The sequence below is a fragment of the Ixodes scapularis genome, unplaced genomic scaffold (assembly GCF_016920785.2).
Source record: "Ixodes scapularis isolate PalLabHiFi unplaced genomic scaffold, ASM1692078v2 PGA_scaffold2__306_contigs__length_199485367, whole genome shotgun sequence".
Taxonomy (NCBI): domain Eukaryota; kingdom Metazoa; phylum Arthropoda; class Arachnida; order Ixodida; family Ixodidae; genus Ixodes; species Ixodes scapularis.
The window spans coordinates 120,411,458-120,427,778 of NW_024609857.1; the positions used below are offsets into that span (position 1 = coordinate 120,411,458).

The 16,321-nt window shown below is 47.3% G+C and overlaps 1 protein-coding gene across 1 annotated transcript; it reads right to left on the minus strand.

The window, feature by feature from the left end:
- Nucleotides 1-11,841: 11,841 nt before the first annotated feature.
- On the minus strand, nt 11,842-14,047 carry LOC115323400. Its single transcript, XM_040220175.3, has one exon. The coding sequence runs from the start codon at nt 14,045-14,047 to the stop codon at nt 11,903-11,905; it is 2,145 nt and encodes a 714-aa protein (XP_040076109.2). The 3' UTR covers nt 11,842-11,902.
- Between the last annotated feature and the right edge of the window lie 2,274 nt (nt 14,048-16,321).

Sequence of the window (16,321 nt, forward strand, 5' to 3'; positions counted from 1 at the left end):
TATCAGGGCCATATCTAACATTTCTGCCCACAGCCCTAGACCGGAAGTGCGACCGACGCGCCACCACCGCGCCGTGACGTCACAGAGTTGAGTTCGTGTATAAGGTTTTGGGAGATGGGCCTGATTGGTTGCCAGGCCTAAAGTCACTGGACCCTGGGAAAGTAGCGTCATTGCCTTCCCTACCTGCTAGCCGGACACAAACAGATACTAACATACAGACGACCCAAACCTAGCAAGACGATTGGCTAATCGGTCTGCGTTGCCATGGAAATCGCCATCTTGGTCCATTGAAATCTTCGAAGCTTCCAGAGGGTCGTTCTAAACCAGACGCGCCAAGATTACCATGGAGCATCATCGTACTGGAGGCGTTCCTCGCCAATATAAGAGTCTTTGTCACTCTGTATGCCATCAACTTATTATTCATGCCCATCTCCATGAATTTCTTACAATTATATTGTTCTTCTTGCGTATTTCAAAACAGTAAACTTAGTTTTCAGTGCCTCCAAACACCGACACAGCATCTGAGCCCGTTTTCTCGAACGCGAACCGTGGTTTAAAGTTAACTATTGTCCCTAGAAGGGGGAATTCTAGGTCACGTGACATGGATGCAGGGGCGCCGAGGGAGGAGCAGTACCTAGAAGCAAAGTGGCCGTGGCGTCGCTCAACGAGGGCTAATAATTCTGCTTGGTTCTGCTGAACATTAATTTCGATCCGGCTGTTATATTAATGACACACCATCTACCTATTAGCACGTCAAGCAAAGCGGTAGTTCAGAGGGACTACTAAACTAACCGACGGCAGCATTCCGCGAACGCATCACTCTTCAGCAGTCCGGGATCCAAGACATATGACGGTACATAAGCCTTGCAAGTGTTTTTATGGTGAGTAAAAAAGTGTTTTGCGAACGAGTGTTGGTATATATTTATTCTAACACGTTTAATTTGTTACACTATGCATGCCAACTCGTGAGCAGCGATTACTTTGCGGAGAAAGGGGGTTATCCACGATAAAGTCTTCGTTCCTGGTGAACAGGATCGCTAGGTTGGACATTTGAGAAAAGGTACATGGAAGTGACGTAATGGAAAGGAGGAACGTATCCTAGCAACACTCACGTGGCGGCTCTGCCCACTTTGACGCCGCTACGTTATCGCAAACTTGACACCTGTCACCCGTTTGAGCGACGTTCGGAGCCAACCCCCGACGAGCGGAAGGAGCTACGCATTCCCTGAGGCGTCCCTACGCGCGGGATACGGGGTAGGATTCACTACGACGCGGGGAGCAGTTCCTGCGTTTAGCAAAGGAACGGCAACCAATCCTGTGCGTCGCTGGTCGTCGCATCTGTTCTATTACAGGTGAAAGTATTGAAAAACAATCAAAACCTGTTGTGCGTTGTTAAAACAAACCGCTTTTTTGTGTCCTTTTGCAATACATTTAAGAATTAATTGGAGAGAAAGTTGTTCCAATATTATGCGGGATGTGCGCTACGCGCCTTCTTCAAACCAAAATGTCGAACCACGAGGCGCCGGGGGTGCCGGGGGTGCCGGGGGCAGCGGAGGGGTCGGCGGAACCAACGGGAGCGCGCGAGTGACGGCTGCTTTAGTCAGAAACAATTTTTGTATCTTTCGAGAACTTGCTATGGCTGTTTTTAACTATTGTGCTCAAATAAGACCAGAGTGTTCAACAAGATATCTGTGATATATACTTCAGATTGCCCAATTGTTTACATGGTTCCAGTCGATGCTCAGTTTTACTTCCAAGAATGAAATATTACATTCCATTTTATCACACTTTTATTCATGAAGTCACAGAGTTTTCTTTAAGAAATAAAGCAATTTTCAAAACAAACTACATGTGCACTGTCTTGAGATAACACAATCACATAACTTTGATGAAGTACCATAAAAGAGATAATAAAATGGAGCAGAAGGCAAGACGCTTTGAAGCATTTGTAAAATGAAACAATGTCCCTGACAACAATAACCCTGGTTCAATCAGCAACTAAGAAAGCAATCTCTGCAAAAGCAAGCATTCCTTTCTACAGGTAGTCTAAATTAATTCTGAGTTCTTTGCAGGGGCAATCCAGATGACCTGTTGGTCTGGCAACTAAACCTCCGAACCTTTTCTGTCACTGTCAAACTGCGTCTCGTGCCTTCTGCTCATAAAAATAAAAAAAAAGGCTGTATCGATTTCACCGCGATGCACTCGACACGTATCCGGAGGCAGCACGCTGGCTGTGCGACGAACTTCACAAGGTGTAGGAGCGGAAGAGAGTATGTAGCTTGTGGACGGCCATGACTGTGGAGCAGGAAGCGATGTGTGCACTTTACGGCTTCCACGGGGAGGGCTTCACTGAGGGCAAGGATGTGACGGGGTCCTTGGTGGTCAGGACCTCAGTCGTGGTGGCGAGAAGTTCCCTGTCGCTGGCGGCGTCCATGCTGGGCACCACCGCGGCGAGGGCGCTGAGGGGCTTCCCGACGGTGTACTCGGGACTACCGTCGTGGCGGCGGACCCCTTGCGTGTGGCGCTCCGCACGGGCACGTCTGCGGCGGGTTCCGAACCGGGCGACAAGGCGCTGCCTCAGAGCCTTCCCCCTGTCCGAGAGGCCGACCGGAAGGCCGACCGGAGGGCCGGCAGGAGCCAGCCTCTCGGGAGCCGACGCTGACCTCTCCGAGCTCGGCTCAGACTCCGATTCTGACTCTTCAGGGTCGGAGTCTGACTCCGGTTCTGGCTCGCTCGATGCAAGGCAGATGTTGTGGAGCACTGCACATGCCGAAATAATGGCGGTGGCTGTTGAAGGGTGGTAATACAGAGCCCGGTGCCTTTGCAGACACCGGAATCTGTTTTTCAACAGCCCGATGCAGCGCTCCACAACAGACCGGATCGAGGAATGCGCCTTATTAAACCGGCCGCAAGCGGTGGAGGTCGCGTGGTTCCCGGGGACAGGGGTGATGAGCCAAGGCTCCAAGGGGTAGCCGCTGTCACCTCCACATGTAGAGGATGGAACATATTACATTCTTTACTTTTTAAAATGAATTCAAGAAAACAGCAAAAACAGCTGTGTGCAACTATGTCAGTTATAATGTAACTTAAGTGTGACTTAAAAGTGTGTTAATATTTCTGCACTACAGTATCAGTTTACATAATGATTAACACCAGCTTGCCTGCAAACTCCCTGTTATTTCATGTAACTATGTGTTTTCCTGGTGGGTTGTATGGGATGTGTGCACGATTCCTTAGGGGTTCTGTGTTGTATGCAAGTGCATTATTAGGCCCTTGCATCCGACAGATAAAAGCTCTGTTGCTTTTGGGAGTGTGGCCGTGATCTTAGGCACGGGCAGAGCAGAACACGCTGGCCTTGTCTTTGGCAAGCAAGGGGATAATGCGCCAGTTCGACGAACCTCTTTCCTAATCCTCGGTGGAGTTGGAGATGGGGAAAAGAAAGGGGGTGGTTAGATTGGAAAGGAGTCAGGTCCTGTTGGGACACGGAGGGTCTAATAGGAGGAGCTATATGGGCAGACCGAAGAAGAAGGGTCAGGGAAAAGAATCCAGTGTGTGGGACAGAGACGACCCGAGGACAGATTTGGCGAGCCCCAAGTGGCCAAGGAGGAATCGATCCCATTCCGTACAAGCTCAAGACCGTCAAAGCGACCAGGCGAGCCCCCAGGGATCAGTGAAAGAGCTCCAACTTCATGCAAAAACCAACCAGCAAGAAGGTACAGGCAGACAGTAACAGTGAGTGGGCCGAACCGGACAGCGACTCGCACTGCGGTCGCATGCCTTGTGCAGTCTATCACTGTCGTGAGATTGGTGTAGTGTGGCTTTCGTAGCCTGCAGCGTGTGAGAGTTATGTGGACATAAACAGAGATTAATGGCCAAACTTTGGGTGTTGTCTCACTTCAAGGAATTCCAGCAACTGTGTCTGTGTGCCTCACAACAAGCACAGTACGTGTGGTACTGTGGCTTTCAAGCAGTGGGAGCCACCGTGTGCGTAAGGAATGAATTTAGTATACACACCAAGCAGGAACCGGCCGTCGCGTGGCAGCTGCCCTTGCTCGAGTTAGTTTCGGAGCCAGGAAAATTGCCACACGAAGGAGTCGTGCACTGACCCGGGATACCGTGGGTCGATGCACATTATCCGGCAGTCGGCGTCACACACCTGAAAGTGAGAGAGATATTGACATGTAATTACCTGAATCCACAAGTAGTAGATTGAACTTATGGTTCACAAATCAGTCGCAATTTCAGAACCTTTTAAGTTATTTTGTCTGACACATGCATGTCAACACACCTTCCTGGATGCAAGGTACAACTAACTACCTTAAAACAAAAATAATGTGTTTTTTTGTTTTTTTTTGTTTTTTACGGAAGCTTGCACGTTTTAACAGACAAGTATTATTTTTGGGAGAAGCGTCTCACGGCTCACATGCTACGTAGAGCACACGCTCACGCAGTCCTAAGACCCCACAGCCCGCAGTCATAAAACGGCATACTTAAACCGTATCGGCAATACGTTTTTTTTTTTTTTCTAGAGATTTGGGGCGCGTTTTGACAACGTAACATGAGTGTACTTACCACCATCACGTTGAGGGCGTAGAAGCACTTGCGGCACCAGTACGCCGCCTTCGTGACGGTGGGGTCGTTCTTGGACGGGCCGACGATGGAGACCATGGTCCCGTCCACGCAACCGTTGACGCCGGGTATCCTGCCGAGCAGCCTGAAGCCCTTCTCCGCGTCGAACCTCTCGCTCGGCGTCTCGGGGAAGTGGATCCAGCCACGCTGGACCCCGAGACGACGCACGATAGCGACGGACACGGCGCGGACCGCAACGCTGACTGTCTTTTGGTCCCGCGCTACGTGTTCGTCGCTCGCCACCATGCCTTGGAAGCTCCCCGTGCCGTATAAGCGCAGTGCACACAACACTTGAAGCTCCACAGTCATGACCGTCCACGAGGTACGCACTCTCCTCACCTCCGGTTCCTCGTGAAGTTCGTCGCACAACCACCGCACCACGATCTTGGGCAGGCGGTATTGCTTCCGAAAGATCTCCTCTGGGAGCTCGAATGCATCGCGGTGTTCCCGATACAGCCTTTCCGGCGAAAAAAAAAGCTCTATTAAAGAAAAAGTCGAATTGACGAGACGGCGACGCCTCGCCGCCGAAAACATGCTGCCAATGACACCTAGTTCCGAGCAAGTACCTTTTGAAACGTACTCGGTACAAAACGAAACGTCATTTTGTTGTCACGTCCGGTAGCCGACTCCGCCCACATTTTTCTAGGGAAATTACGTCACTTTTGCTTCCAACCAATCAGACGTGATGACGTCACTTCCGTGTACTAAAAAAAAAGAACCTGTACAATGTCGAACCTAGCTATCCAGCTGGGACATTGTACTGTTTTTTTTTTTTTTGTTCGCAGTGCACCGACAGTGTGCCGACAGCATCGAGGTTTCTACATATCCCCGGTGGCCAGCGATTCAACGGTGACGAGAAGCTTAGCTTCTCGTCACCGGTGGATCGGTTGGACAAACGGAAGAGAGGGCAAACAGTTGAAATAAGCAGGAATCGCAGAAACGTGCGTCGCCAGGAACAAAAACGAGACTACAGCACCGGCGTTGCCAAACTGGAAGGAACACGGGAACGTTATCCGTTGTTTATGGCGAAACATATTGAAGGAAATTTTTTTTAGATTTTCGAATATTCGTCGACAAACTATGGCATAGTAGCTAAAATTTCTTCGTACCATCGGAAGCAAATAAATTGGTCTTCAAGTACAACATTACTATATTTTGACTTAAAATACCATACTAGATCGATAACAACCAGCGCAGAGCCGTATATGTAGAGAGTTTGGTCAATGGGAGGAGCGGGCAGAGCCAGGGCGTGTGGCAGATTCGGAAAGAGGGCTTGGCATGCTCTCTTGACCAACCAGAAGCCCAAAAAAATCCCCTAGCGGTGGTAGCGAGAAACAGTTCTGAGCCGATCGATCATCGAAGGCATCGAAGGTCTATGTTCGTATATGGTTTTAATAAGTGCGTAAGAGTGAAGTGTAGTAACTCTTTGTGGTTGAAAATAGGGTTCACGTGTTGTTTCATCATGATCATGCAGAAAGATGTAAGAAACGAATGCGCCACTCAACTCTGTTTTGCGCGGACAGAGTGTGACCGCTCTGACGGCAGATTCCCGGCGCTCGGCGTTTGGCGTAAGGATTATGTCGATCTTTCCGCTAGTCGCACTCTTCCACCATCATTTTAGATGAGTGTGATTGAAACATCTTGTGTACCATATTTTCAGCCATCGAGAGTTACTCCAATGCAGTTATCAGGTTTGTTTTTCGCGACCACCGCCAGGGTATTATTTCCGGCTTCTGGTTGGTCACATTCGAATTTCTGAAGACGCCCTGGAACACGCCCAGCCCGCTTTCGGCCAATGGAGCCGCTTCATTTGTCTCCTATACTTCCCAACGAATGGCCAAACTCTCTACATATACGGCTCTGAACCAGCGGAAAAAGAGGATAAACAAAATGACTGGCTTGTTTCACCGATAGATGGCGCATCTTATTGCCCAATCAATGAGTATGGATATGTGATGGTGCAGAATATCTCAGAGAGCATGAAAAGTATATAATAGGTAAGGGCAACAGAAATGCAGCTGTAATGAAAAATAGAGCACTTTGGAATTACAACAGGTATGAGGTGGTGAGAGAGATTTGGAAAGGGGTCATGGTGCCTGGCTTGACTTTTGGGAACGCAGTGCTATGCATGAAATCCGAAGTGCATGCGAGACTAGAAATAAAACAGCGCGGAGTAGGTAGACTGGCTTTGGAAGCGCATTGCAAAACGCCAAACCAGGGAGTACAAGGAGACATGGGATGGGCGTCATTTGAGAGCAGGGAAGCGGTGAGCAAGATAGAATTTGAGGAAATGGATGGGGAGCAATAGGCACGAAAGGTTTTCAGCTATTTATACATGAGGACTGTAGACACAAAGTGGAGACAGCGCACTAGGAAATTAAGAGGAAAGTTTTTGGGCTATAGCGAAGATACGGAAGAGCAAGTCTCAGTTAAGAAGAAAGTGAAGGCCACAGAAAGAGATCGGTGGCTAGAGGGAATGCAGACAAAGACGGCTCTGGAAAGCTATAGATTAATCAAAAAAGTTATTGCCAAAGAAAGCATTTATGATAATTCTAGGGAAGCTCATTGCTGTTTGAGGCGAGGACGGGTGTTCTGCGAACCAGAACATACAGAGTGAAGTACCAGGAAATGGATACAGTGTGCACTGCTTGTGGAGAGGAGGACGAGACGGCTGAGCACTTGATACTCTACTGTAAAGGGCTTCACCCTATGCCTACCGAAGACAACATAGATTTAATAAAGTCATTGGGTTTTAGAGACAGTGAAAAGAGAGTGGATTTCAAGACTGTAGAGATTACCAAGCAAAGATTAAGTGAATGGTGGCAGAAATCGAGAGAAAACTAGGTATTTTCTTATTCACTGATGGCAAGGGGGTTTCATAGCCTCACTTTCTTTGCACTGCGGAGTGAATATAGATTTCACATTTAAATATTCTAAGCTTAAATGGTAAAGCAAAATGGCTAGGTGGCGTAAGCTACCGCCCGATCCAAAGGGCTCAGCCGTATTCATCCATCCATCCATCCATCAAAAATAATTATTGTTGTTCTATATCCAGCCGTTTATTACAGTACCTAGGTACTTTTTCCTTCCTAGGCACCGTGGTTTACCAAAATGGGTTTACTATCGCTTCGAGAAAACCGGCCAGGTACGAAGGTGTACGCTTGTTTCGCCGGTCTGTGGTTAGCAAAGTCTCGGTGTACGAAAAAACCACTCCATAAAGCTACCCGTCACCAGCGAATCTAGATCGGCTCACCGAAAACGTCGGGGTCAAGGAGAAATTGCTCACTTTACGGACCAAGATGGCGACCACACGGGGAGCTTGGCTTTAGTTTCCCAGGATCCAGTGACCTTAGCCAGGCCTAGACGGACTGGTCACTTTAATATCTTGCTAATCAGCGTGCGTCAGTCGTAAAGTAAGCTTGACCTTTTTCACAAGTGCTTCTGAAGGTGTATTTTGTGAATCATTAATGCCTGGCAATAAAGAAAAAGAAAAGGGGATCGGTGGTCGGGTGGCTAGCGCACACCAGCTCGGAGCACGTGGAGCGAAAGCTCGCGCTGCAGAACCGAGGAAACTGGGTTCAATCCCCACCCCTGCCCGTTTCGGTTTGGAGGAGCATCGTACTGGCGTGCGGTCGTATAATACTACTGCGTGATGCACGTTAAAGACCCCAGGCTAGGGTGCCTTCATGTGCGCTTTGCTTAGGGTGGTCGCATCTCGCACAATTTATTTTTATTTTTTGTTCAGAAGCCCGTAAAAGAGCGTGTCCCTGCACGCTTTTTTGGCGCTGACTGTGCTATGGCGACATTTTGTTTTCGTGGATTTCTTTGTATTTTCCCCGTGAGCGCGTGCTGTCGGCATCGGGTACTACAAAGATTGGCATCACCCTAAACAGAAGGACATTAGAGAGAGAGAGAGAGAGAGAGGTGGCGTGAGAGAAGCAGGGGAGGTTGTTTTAGCGGGAATGCTGAGCTTTTTAGTAGATCGTTTCCATGACTCTGATAACGATACCCGATACTCCGCCACCGCCTCCCTCGCGCATGCATGGCATCGTTATCGGGGCTATCCGAGGTATCGGAACGATCTACTAAAACTCTCTATTGAGGCACCCTACACTCTTAGAAAAAAGGGTCTGTATATTCCTCCATAAAGGGAGGAACGATCTTGTAACGTATGTTCCTTTAGAAAGAGAGCAACTTTCCTCCCTGCAAGCAGGAGAGCAAACTTCCTCCATCATCGAGGGGAGCAACATTTGCTACATGATTTACGCTGATGGAGGAATGTGGCCTCCCTTTCAGCCGCATTTTAAAATGGCGTCTTTCGACGGCAAATGAAAACACTGACGCAAGCTCTCGCGTATGGTTATTTATTGCCAAAGGCAACTGTCCGCGAAAGTGAGGAAGTTCGCGCTCCGAGCCCAACCTCGCATCGTCGACATTCAGACGTTTACACGAAAACGGCCAAACCCCGCGGACCCCGCAATGCTCACAGCAATGACGATCTCCGCGTACTCGACGTCCTACCTTTGCTATTCCTCGCTTCGCGATCCCCTTGTCACGCATCGCACGTTACGAAAAACCGGTAAACAATAGTCGAATGCGTGATACCTAAAGTCGACCTCAAAAGAGTGCACAATTAGATCACAGCAAGCAGCGAAGAACTGGCGCTGTGCACAGTGTGGTCAGCACGGTTTGCAGAATTCTGCCAATTCTGCCATTATTGCTGCATGAAGTTACACGAGTTGCCGCCAGATGGCAGGCCCAAGCAACGTACACCAGAGCCGACTCCGTCTTTTAGGGTGGTGACAACTAGAGCACTATATAGCTCCTTCGGAGCAGAGTAGCGCAATCTAGAACGCCGTCTCTCGGCGACTAGCGGCGAACGCCCGGAGGTTCCAACTGCGGTCAGAAATGCATGGAGAACGTGAGAAAATCGTTGTTTCTTCAGTTTTGTGGGGATGTGCGGAATGGAAATCATTTTTGACATAATGATGAAACATTTTAGAATAATATGCGATAAGTTTTGTGCCATACAAGGACGTAACTTTTTTTAAAAAATTGCCTGAGCGGCATCATGCAGCAGACGACACGGCGACGTCACACCATTCACGTGACCCGCTCCGGCCAACCCGAAAAGCCCATCTCCGCTGCGAGCAAAAATCGTCTGCTTCAAACGCCATTGCCTTGGAAATTGCCTTCTCAAAATTTGCACACGCATCCGATATTATTAAAACTTTGATAAAGTGTTTAGCGCTTTACTAACTTCACGACAGGCTAGCTTTGAAAAATGTGACCTCGCCGTTAGTTTTTTAATCAGCCGTGTTATGTCGATCTCCATGTATTCTCCCATAGGGCGGGCCGCCTCTTGGAACCCTGAGTACCACGTGACTCGCGCCGAGCCGCTCTGTCGGCCATGTTGTCGGCAAAACACGGGGTTCAAAGGATTGCGCTACTCTGCTCCGTAGGAGCTATATAGTGCTCTAGTGACAACTCCAACCATTGTTGCCAAACGCCCGCTCAGACGGCCGCCAAACCTGACGAGCCGCCATCTTGGTCCCCAGCTTTTGCGTGGAAAACGGTGCAGGGGTAGCAATTTGCACAGATTTCGTTGGTACAGTGACTTTTTACGTCATTTAGCAGCAGAAAAACTGTTTTGTGGTGATGGGTGGTGGTACTTAGCTTAAAAGGCGAGTTTTTGGGGCTCATTCATACGATAAATAAATCAATGTTTTCACCCAAAAATGTCGTATGCAACTAAAATTGCTCATAAAAAAGGCAGCAACTCTCCTAAAATAACCTTTATGTCCACATTTTCCCATTACGGTTTACAGTTGCAAATTGGAGTAAAAAATGAAAACGCATTTTTCTTAGTTTTTTTTTATTAGACTTGAAATTTTAATAAAAATATTTGACTAATATGACATATTTGGAGGAAAGTTGCCAATGAATTCTTCAAGGCCCTGAATTTTGCGACCTGTTCTGGTGAAGAGCTAATTGACTAGGACAAAAACGTTAAAGGGGCTTTTCAGTCACGATCATTCCCAGTGTTGTAGCAAAGGTGGGGGGGTCAAGGGGGACGGTTATTGGGGGAGGGGGGGTGCCACCTCTGCAAGCGCGTAGCCAAGGGGGGTGTTCAGGTGCCAGAACCCGCCCCCCCCCCCCCCCCCCCAATTTTATTTCGTTATATACATATATATATATATATATATATATATATATATATATATATATGTATATTTTTTGTGGGATTTGACCAGCTCCTTGAAACACCCTCCGAAAATATTTTGTGGCTACGCCACTGCACCTCTGGCAGCACCCAGCACCCCCAGCCCCGCCCCGCTTTACCGGTAGGTTGCGATCTCAGGGAGTCAATAGGGAAGGGGGGGGGGGGGGGGGGAGTGGAGGGTAAGGACAAAAGACATAAGGGCCCCGGGCGCCGGATGGCGTAGCTACACCACTGATCATTCCTCTAGCATGAGATTCCCGACCTTCGATAACTCTTCGCATCTCGTGAAGTTTGAGCGTGAACACGTGCAGCCAGAACAGGACAGAAGGCAATGAGCACGTGCTGGATGCTGGTCATCAGAAAAGATGACTAGGGGCCGGTTCTTGTCCTGTCATTGACCTTACCATTATCATTTTGCTCAGCAGTAGGAAAAAGATTCCCTTTGTGCCGGTGAACGAGTCAGTATGAGAGGGAACTAAGATAGCTAGAAAAGCTGATAAACATTCGCAAATCTGGCTTCATGAAATCTAGAACTAGCCAAAGAATGTGTCACGTTAAAAAAGACAATGTCCACAGCATGACATTGTTAGCGTAAAGAAGCAATACCCGGTTTTCACTGTTCAACTTTTACAAAAAAAATGATATCACCAAAGCTACTTATGTAGTGGAAAGGGCTCATTCGGGCATCAACTTATGCGACAAAAATTTGCATCTCTTAATCCACTATTCGAGCAAAATGAGAAAAAGCGCTGGTGGCGTGTTCGTGCTAAAAGTGTAGTGCAGTGTAAATGAATGCAGCCTGCTACATTGATGAAACTTAATGAACATTTAATACTTAGGAAGACCTGCAGGGCACAAATCACGTGACACACATGTTCTGAAGTAGGACAGCAGACAATAATAAGAGCATAAAATAAGAGTATAGGCAAAAGACCAAATAATATTTACAAGAAAGCAAATTCATCACTCACTGGTGACAACATGTACCAATAAATCACAATGTCACTGAATTGAGAAGTACTCTTCGTGATAAAACACACCATTCAGCGGTTAATTCAAGTTTGCCGCAGCACATGTCTTGCTCGACGCTCCGTTTACTTCCTGTGCGTACTGCTGTCGCAGGTGAATCCTGATTCTTGTTCTGACATACTTTTCAAGAAGAATCTTCTCCACACAAGCTTTGTGTATGTCACAGCACCCTAACTCCAATGTTACAGATTTGCGCAGGAACTCCAGAATAGTGGCAAATGGAGCCTTGAGCGTCAAGATGGCATCTAGTTGGGTAAAAGCCTTGATGTTCTCTTCACACTCTATCAGGACACTCATCACAGCTTGGCTGGGGTAGACAAGGTTCCCAGCACCCTTGACATACTCTTTCAAATGAATCAAACTGCTGTGCGTATCATTACCATCCGACACTAGGACACCTTCGCAGTCCTCACAGTTGCCAATAGACTTCTTGACAAACCTAAGAATAAAACCTCCCAGGTAGGCCAGAATGTCGCACTCGACTGCAGTTAGTTCACACACGAACAGGTTCTCCAGCTCTTCAGACTCTTGGTTGACATCTTGCACCTGCTTCTTGAGGGCTGGATCAAGGAGGTCAGCCAGGTGCATGCTGTCATCAACATTGTAGCTGGAAGATGTCGGGGTGAAGAGAAACTGACTGACACAGATCAACTTCAAAGCACACTTAATGTCATATGCACTTGGCACGGGTTTTCTGAGTCGCAGCACAGAGAAAATATTCTCAAGGCAGTCCTGGCTCAACCTGCCTGTGAGAAGGTACTTGTAGTTGTGCCTGTTCAGAAGTTCGTTAGACAGGCGCAGAACAACAGTGGTAGAAACAAGAAGCCCGGCCTGCGACGGTTTCCAATGAGCTGTTGCTCCCATGTCCATCCGACAGAAGGTGGTGATTGCCAGGTCCAAAGTCCCGAGTGCTTCCGTGTGCTTTGCAGCATCAAAATGACTCAGAGCGAATATTGGGTGACGTGACGACATCAAGGTGTACCACCTAGTCATTAAATCAAAGAACCAGGCTGTTGCCTCAGCTTCAGGCGGCAAGACTTTTTGCTGAATTAGGTAGCGGATTGCGGGAGGAGCCTCACGGAACAATTGCACAGCAATGCTCACTTTCATTTTTGTGAAATGTCCATTGCTGATGTGAATGCCAGAAAGCCTGTTGGCGATTTTGAGTTCATTGTTTGCATCGTATGCAAGAACAGCTTCAACATGGTGGATGTCCACGGTCCCTCCTGGGAGGTTGTGCTCTCTCAGAGTCTCTTCTCCTAAAGTAAAGGTCTCTGAACGAAGCAGTTGGGCACGAATATTTTTTAAAACATGCGCTGGATCAGCCATGAAATAGAGCTGTCTCCCGTCGAGGTGTGGGTGCGGGACAGAACACACGGTCTCAGAGTGCCTGTGATTTGAAAAGTTGAGCAGACGCCACACAGCACGGTTTGCTGATCCCATGTCACTTGTAACTATGAGCACCTTGAGAGAGATGTTGAAACATAGTTCAATGAGATGAAAGACAAGCTCCTTCAAAGCACTTTCATCAGTTGATCGTCCAGTGAAGTGGTATGCAATCACTTGCTTCCACCGCGTGTTTAATCCCCCAACCATAAACACAAGGGCATGGTTCGCAACATTCACACGGGATTCTGGGAGTGTGGTGCTTCCAAAAATACGATCCAGCGAACTGTCGTGGTCAAATCCCTGACTAATCTCCATCTCATCCATAAAGAGAACACAGTCTTTCTCTATGTCTTCCATAGTCTGCACTTTCCGCTTTAGCACTTCAAAAACTTCGTCAAGAGCCCCAGGCAGAAACTTAATGTGTTGGAGTCTCCGAATCAACGTTCTGTTCGAGGGTAGCGGATATGACAGGGACCTCAGCAGTTCATACCCTGATGTACCGCATGCGTGCTTGATTTGAAGGGCAACTCGAATAGTCTTCTCTGACCACTTATGTCCCTTCATTGATTTCACAGTCAAAGCCTTTGTTTGGTCTGTGGTCAGAAATCTTGAACTTTTCAAAGCACTTATTTCTTTCTGAGCTGATGTCAGTTTTTTTGTGAGACTTCGCAGTCTTGATTTGGCTTCATCATGGAGCCTTTGCAAGGTTCGGTACTTCCGGGCTAGATCGGAGTTTTTCTTTCGAAGCTCGGAGTTTTGGCGATGCATCAGTAACATACTTTGGGTGTTACTACTTCCAAACGTGAAAACAGCGGACGAGCTTGTTAGTCCTTCTGAAGACCCGACTTCAGGCTGCAATTTTTCCTTCAGCTCCTGAACAATTGGAACTGGAAAACCACCGGGTTGTTCCAATGCAGTAGAACAAACAAGCTCAGACCTGGGCTCTGGGGTAATGAAAAGGGGAGATCGAGCATGGTGGTCCGGGTCACATTCTCCATTGTCGAGAGGTGGTTGTTGCCGTGGGACGGTTGTCACTGTGCAAGTATGCTTTGACCGAGGAGCATTGTCTGTGGTACTTGCACTGTCGTTTGGGGCTAAGGGCAGTGAAACGGCTGTCGCTGTACAATCCTGCATGAATAAAGCATTTTCTGTGTTGCTTGCAGAGATATCAAAAGCTAGTGGCTGACGGACGGCTGTCACTGCAGAAGCATACTCGGACTGAGCAGCATTGTCCATGTCGCTTGCACTGTTGTCGAGAACTGGTTGCCGTAAAAAGGCTGCCGATGAGCAGCAAGTATCGGACCCACTGTTCGTAGTGGTTACGCTCTCGTCGGGGGCTGATGGCATTGAAACTATCGTCACTGCACAGGCACGCTTGGCTGGGGCGTTGTCTGTGCTGCTTGCAGAGATGTCGAGAGCTAGTGGCATAGAAATGGCTGTTGCTGCACAAGCATACCTGAACTGAGCAGCGTTGTTTATGTTGCTTGTAATGTCGGCGAGAGCAAGTTGCAGTGGAATGTCTGCCGCTGCACAAATACGCTTTGATCGAGGAGCATTGTCCTTGGTGGTTACACTGTCGTCAAAGGTTAACGGCAATGGAACGGCTGTTGCTGCACACGCACGCTTGGACTGAGCAGTGTCTGTGGCAGTGACGTCGAGAGCTTCTGGCAGTGGGGTAGCCATCACTGTACAAGCACGCATAGGTGAAGCAGCACGGTTCGCGTCGCTTGTGCTGCCATGTAGAGTTGGTGGTGATGGAATGGCTGTAGATCCCTGAGCACGCTTTTTGGGGGCCTTTCTGTGTTTTGGGATGGCTGTAAAAAGTCAATAAACATATATACATTAGTATTAATGCATATGCATTTTTAAGAGACTGAAAAAAACACAATATTAAAAATATACAGGTTTTCTTTATCAGTCCTTAGGTACTAGATAGAATGCTATGAAATAAATAATAGAGTGTTGCCAGGCGGCATTCAAACGCTTTAGAGGTTGCGGACCCAAACTGTTTGCGCATCACGTCTAGTTGTTCAAACTGTTTAACAATTAACGATCTTGGTACTGTGAGAACTAGTCTGTCTATATTTCTTTTTACGAAGTCTACAAAAGACGAGAATATAAGACTGTAGTTCAGAGAGAATATTACATTAAGCATGCATTGTGTAACAAGAAAATGCTGGGAAAGAATAGTTTTAAAACATTACACAAAAATAAACCCTTGGAAGTTCAGAAGTCCACTCAAATAGACCTATGAACAGGCTTACACAATATTAAAACTTACCACGATAAGGAAAAAGTGTTGGAACAGCATCCGGCCTCAGTTTTTTCAACCCGTCCTGCCGGTTTTGTTCGAAACTGCTGTCCTCAAAATGAGCCTAAAAAAAAGTGAATTTTAAATTAGTTAGCAAATACTCCAAAGACAGCACTGTGCCTGCTTGTTTAGTTGACTAACACTATAAACAGAATTAGGAGTGAACTCCATCACCAACTAAATTTTTTTAACACACTCACAGTTGTTATGTGAGGTCTGCTGTTGCTTCGCTAGTCAAGCGTTAGCCAAACGAAAAAACAGAAGAGGCATTACTGGATCAATGTATCCAATACACACCTGCGTACGGGACTTAATCAAATTACTGAAAACTACCTAATTTTAGCGATGTTTTAATTTCTCGATTTGAAATCAATCCCAAAAATTTAATCCTGTGAACGAACCACTACGTGGTGAAGAGACTTGCGAAAAATGTGTTCAAGAAATATTTTTGGAAGCTGAACAAGTCGAGAAAAATCGAGTAAGCAAAAACTAGGTCCTTATCAAAATGTTTTCAAAACCCTTGTTTTTTAATATAAATCCTGAGCCAAACCGTTGTTTGCAGCAGCTTGGTAAACGAAGCTTGTATTTTTGTTTCCCGAACAAACTTGATAGTACTCATCGGTGTGGGTCCGGATATTTCTTTGAACGCCATTTCATAAAACACCGTTTTATCGAAGCAGTTTTATCAAGCGCAGTTTTATCGAACGCCGTTTCATCGAACGCCGTTTCATCGAACGCCA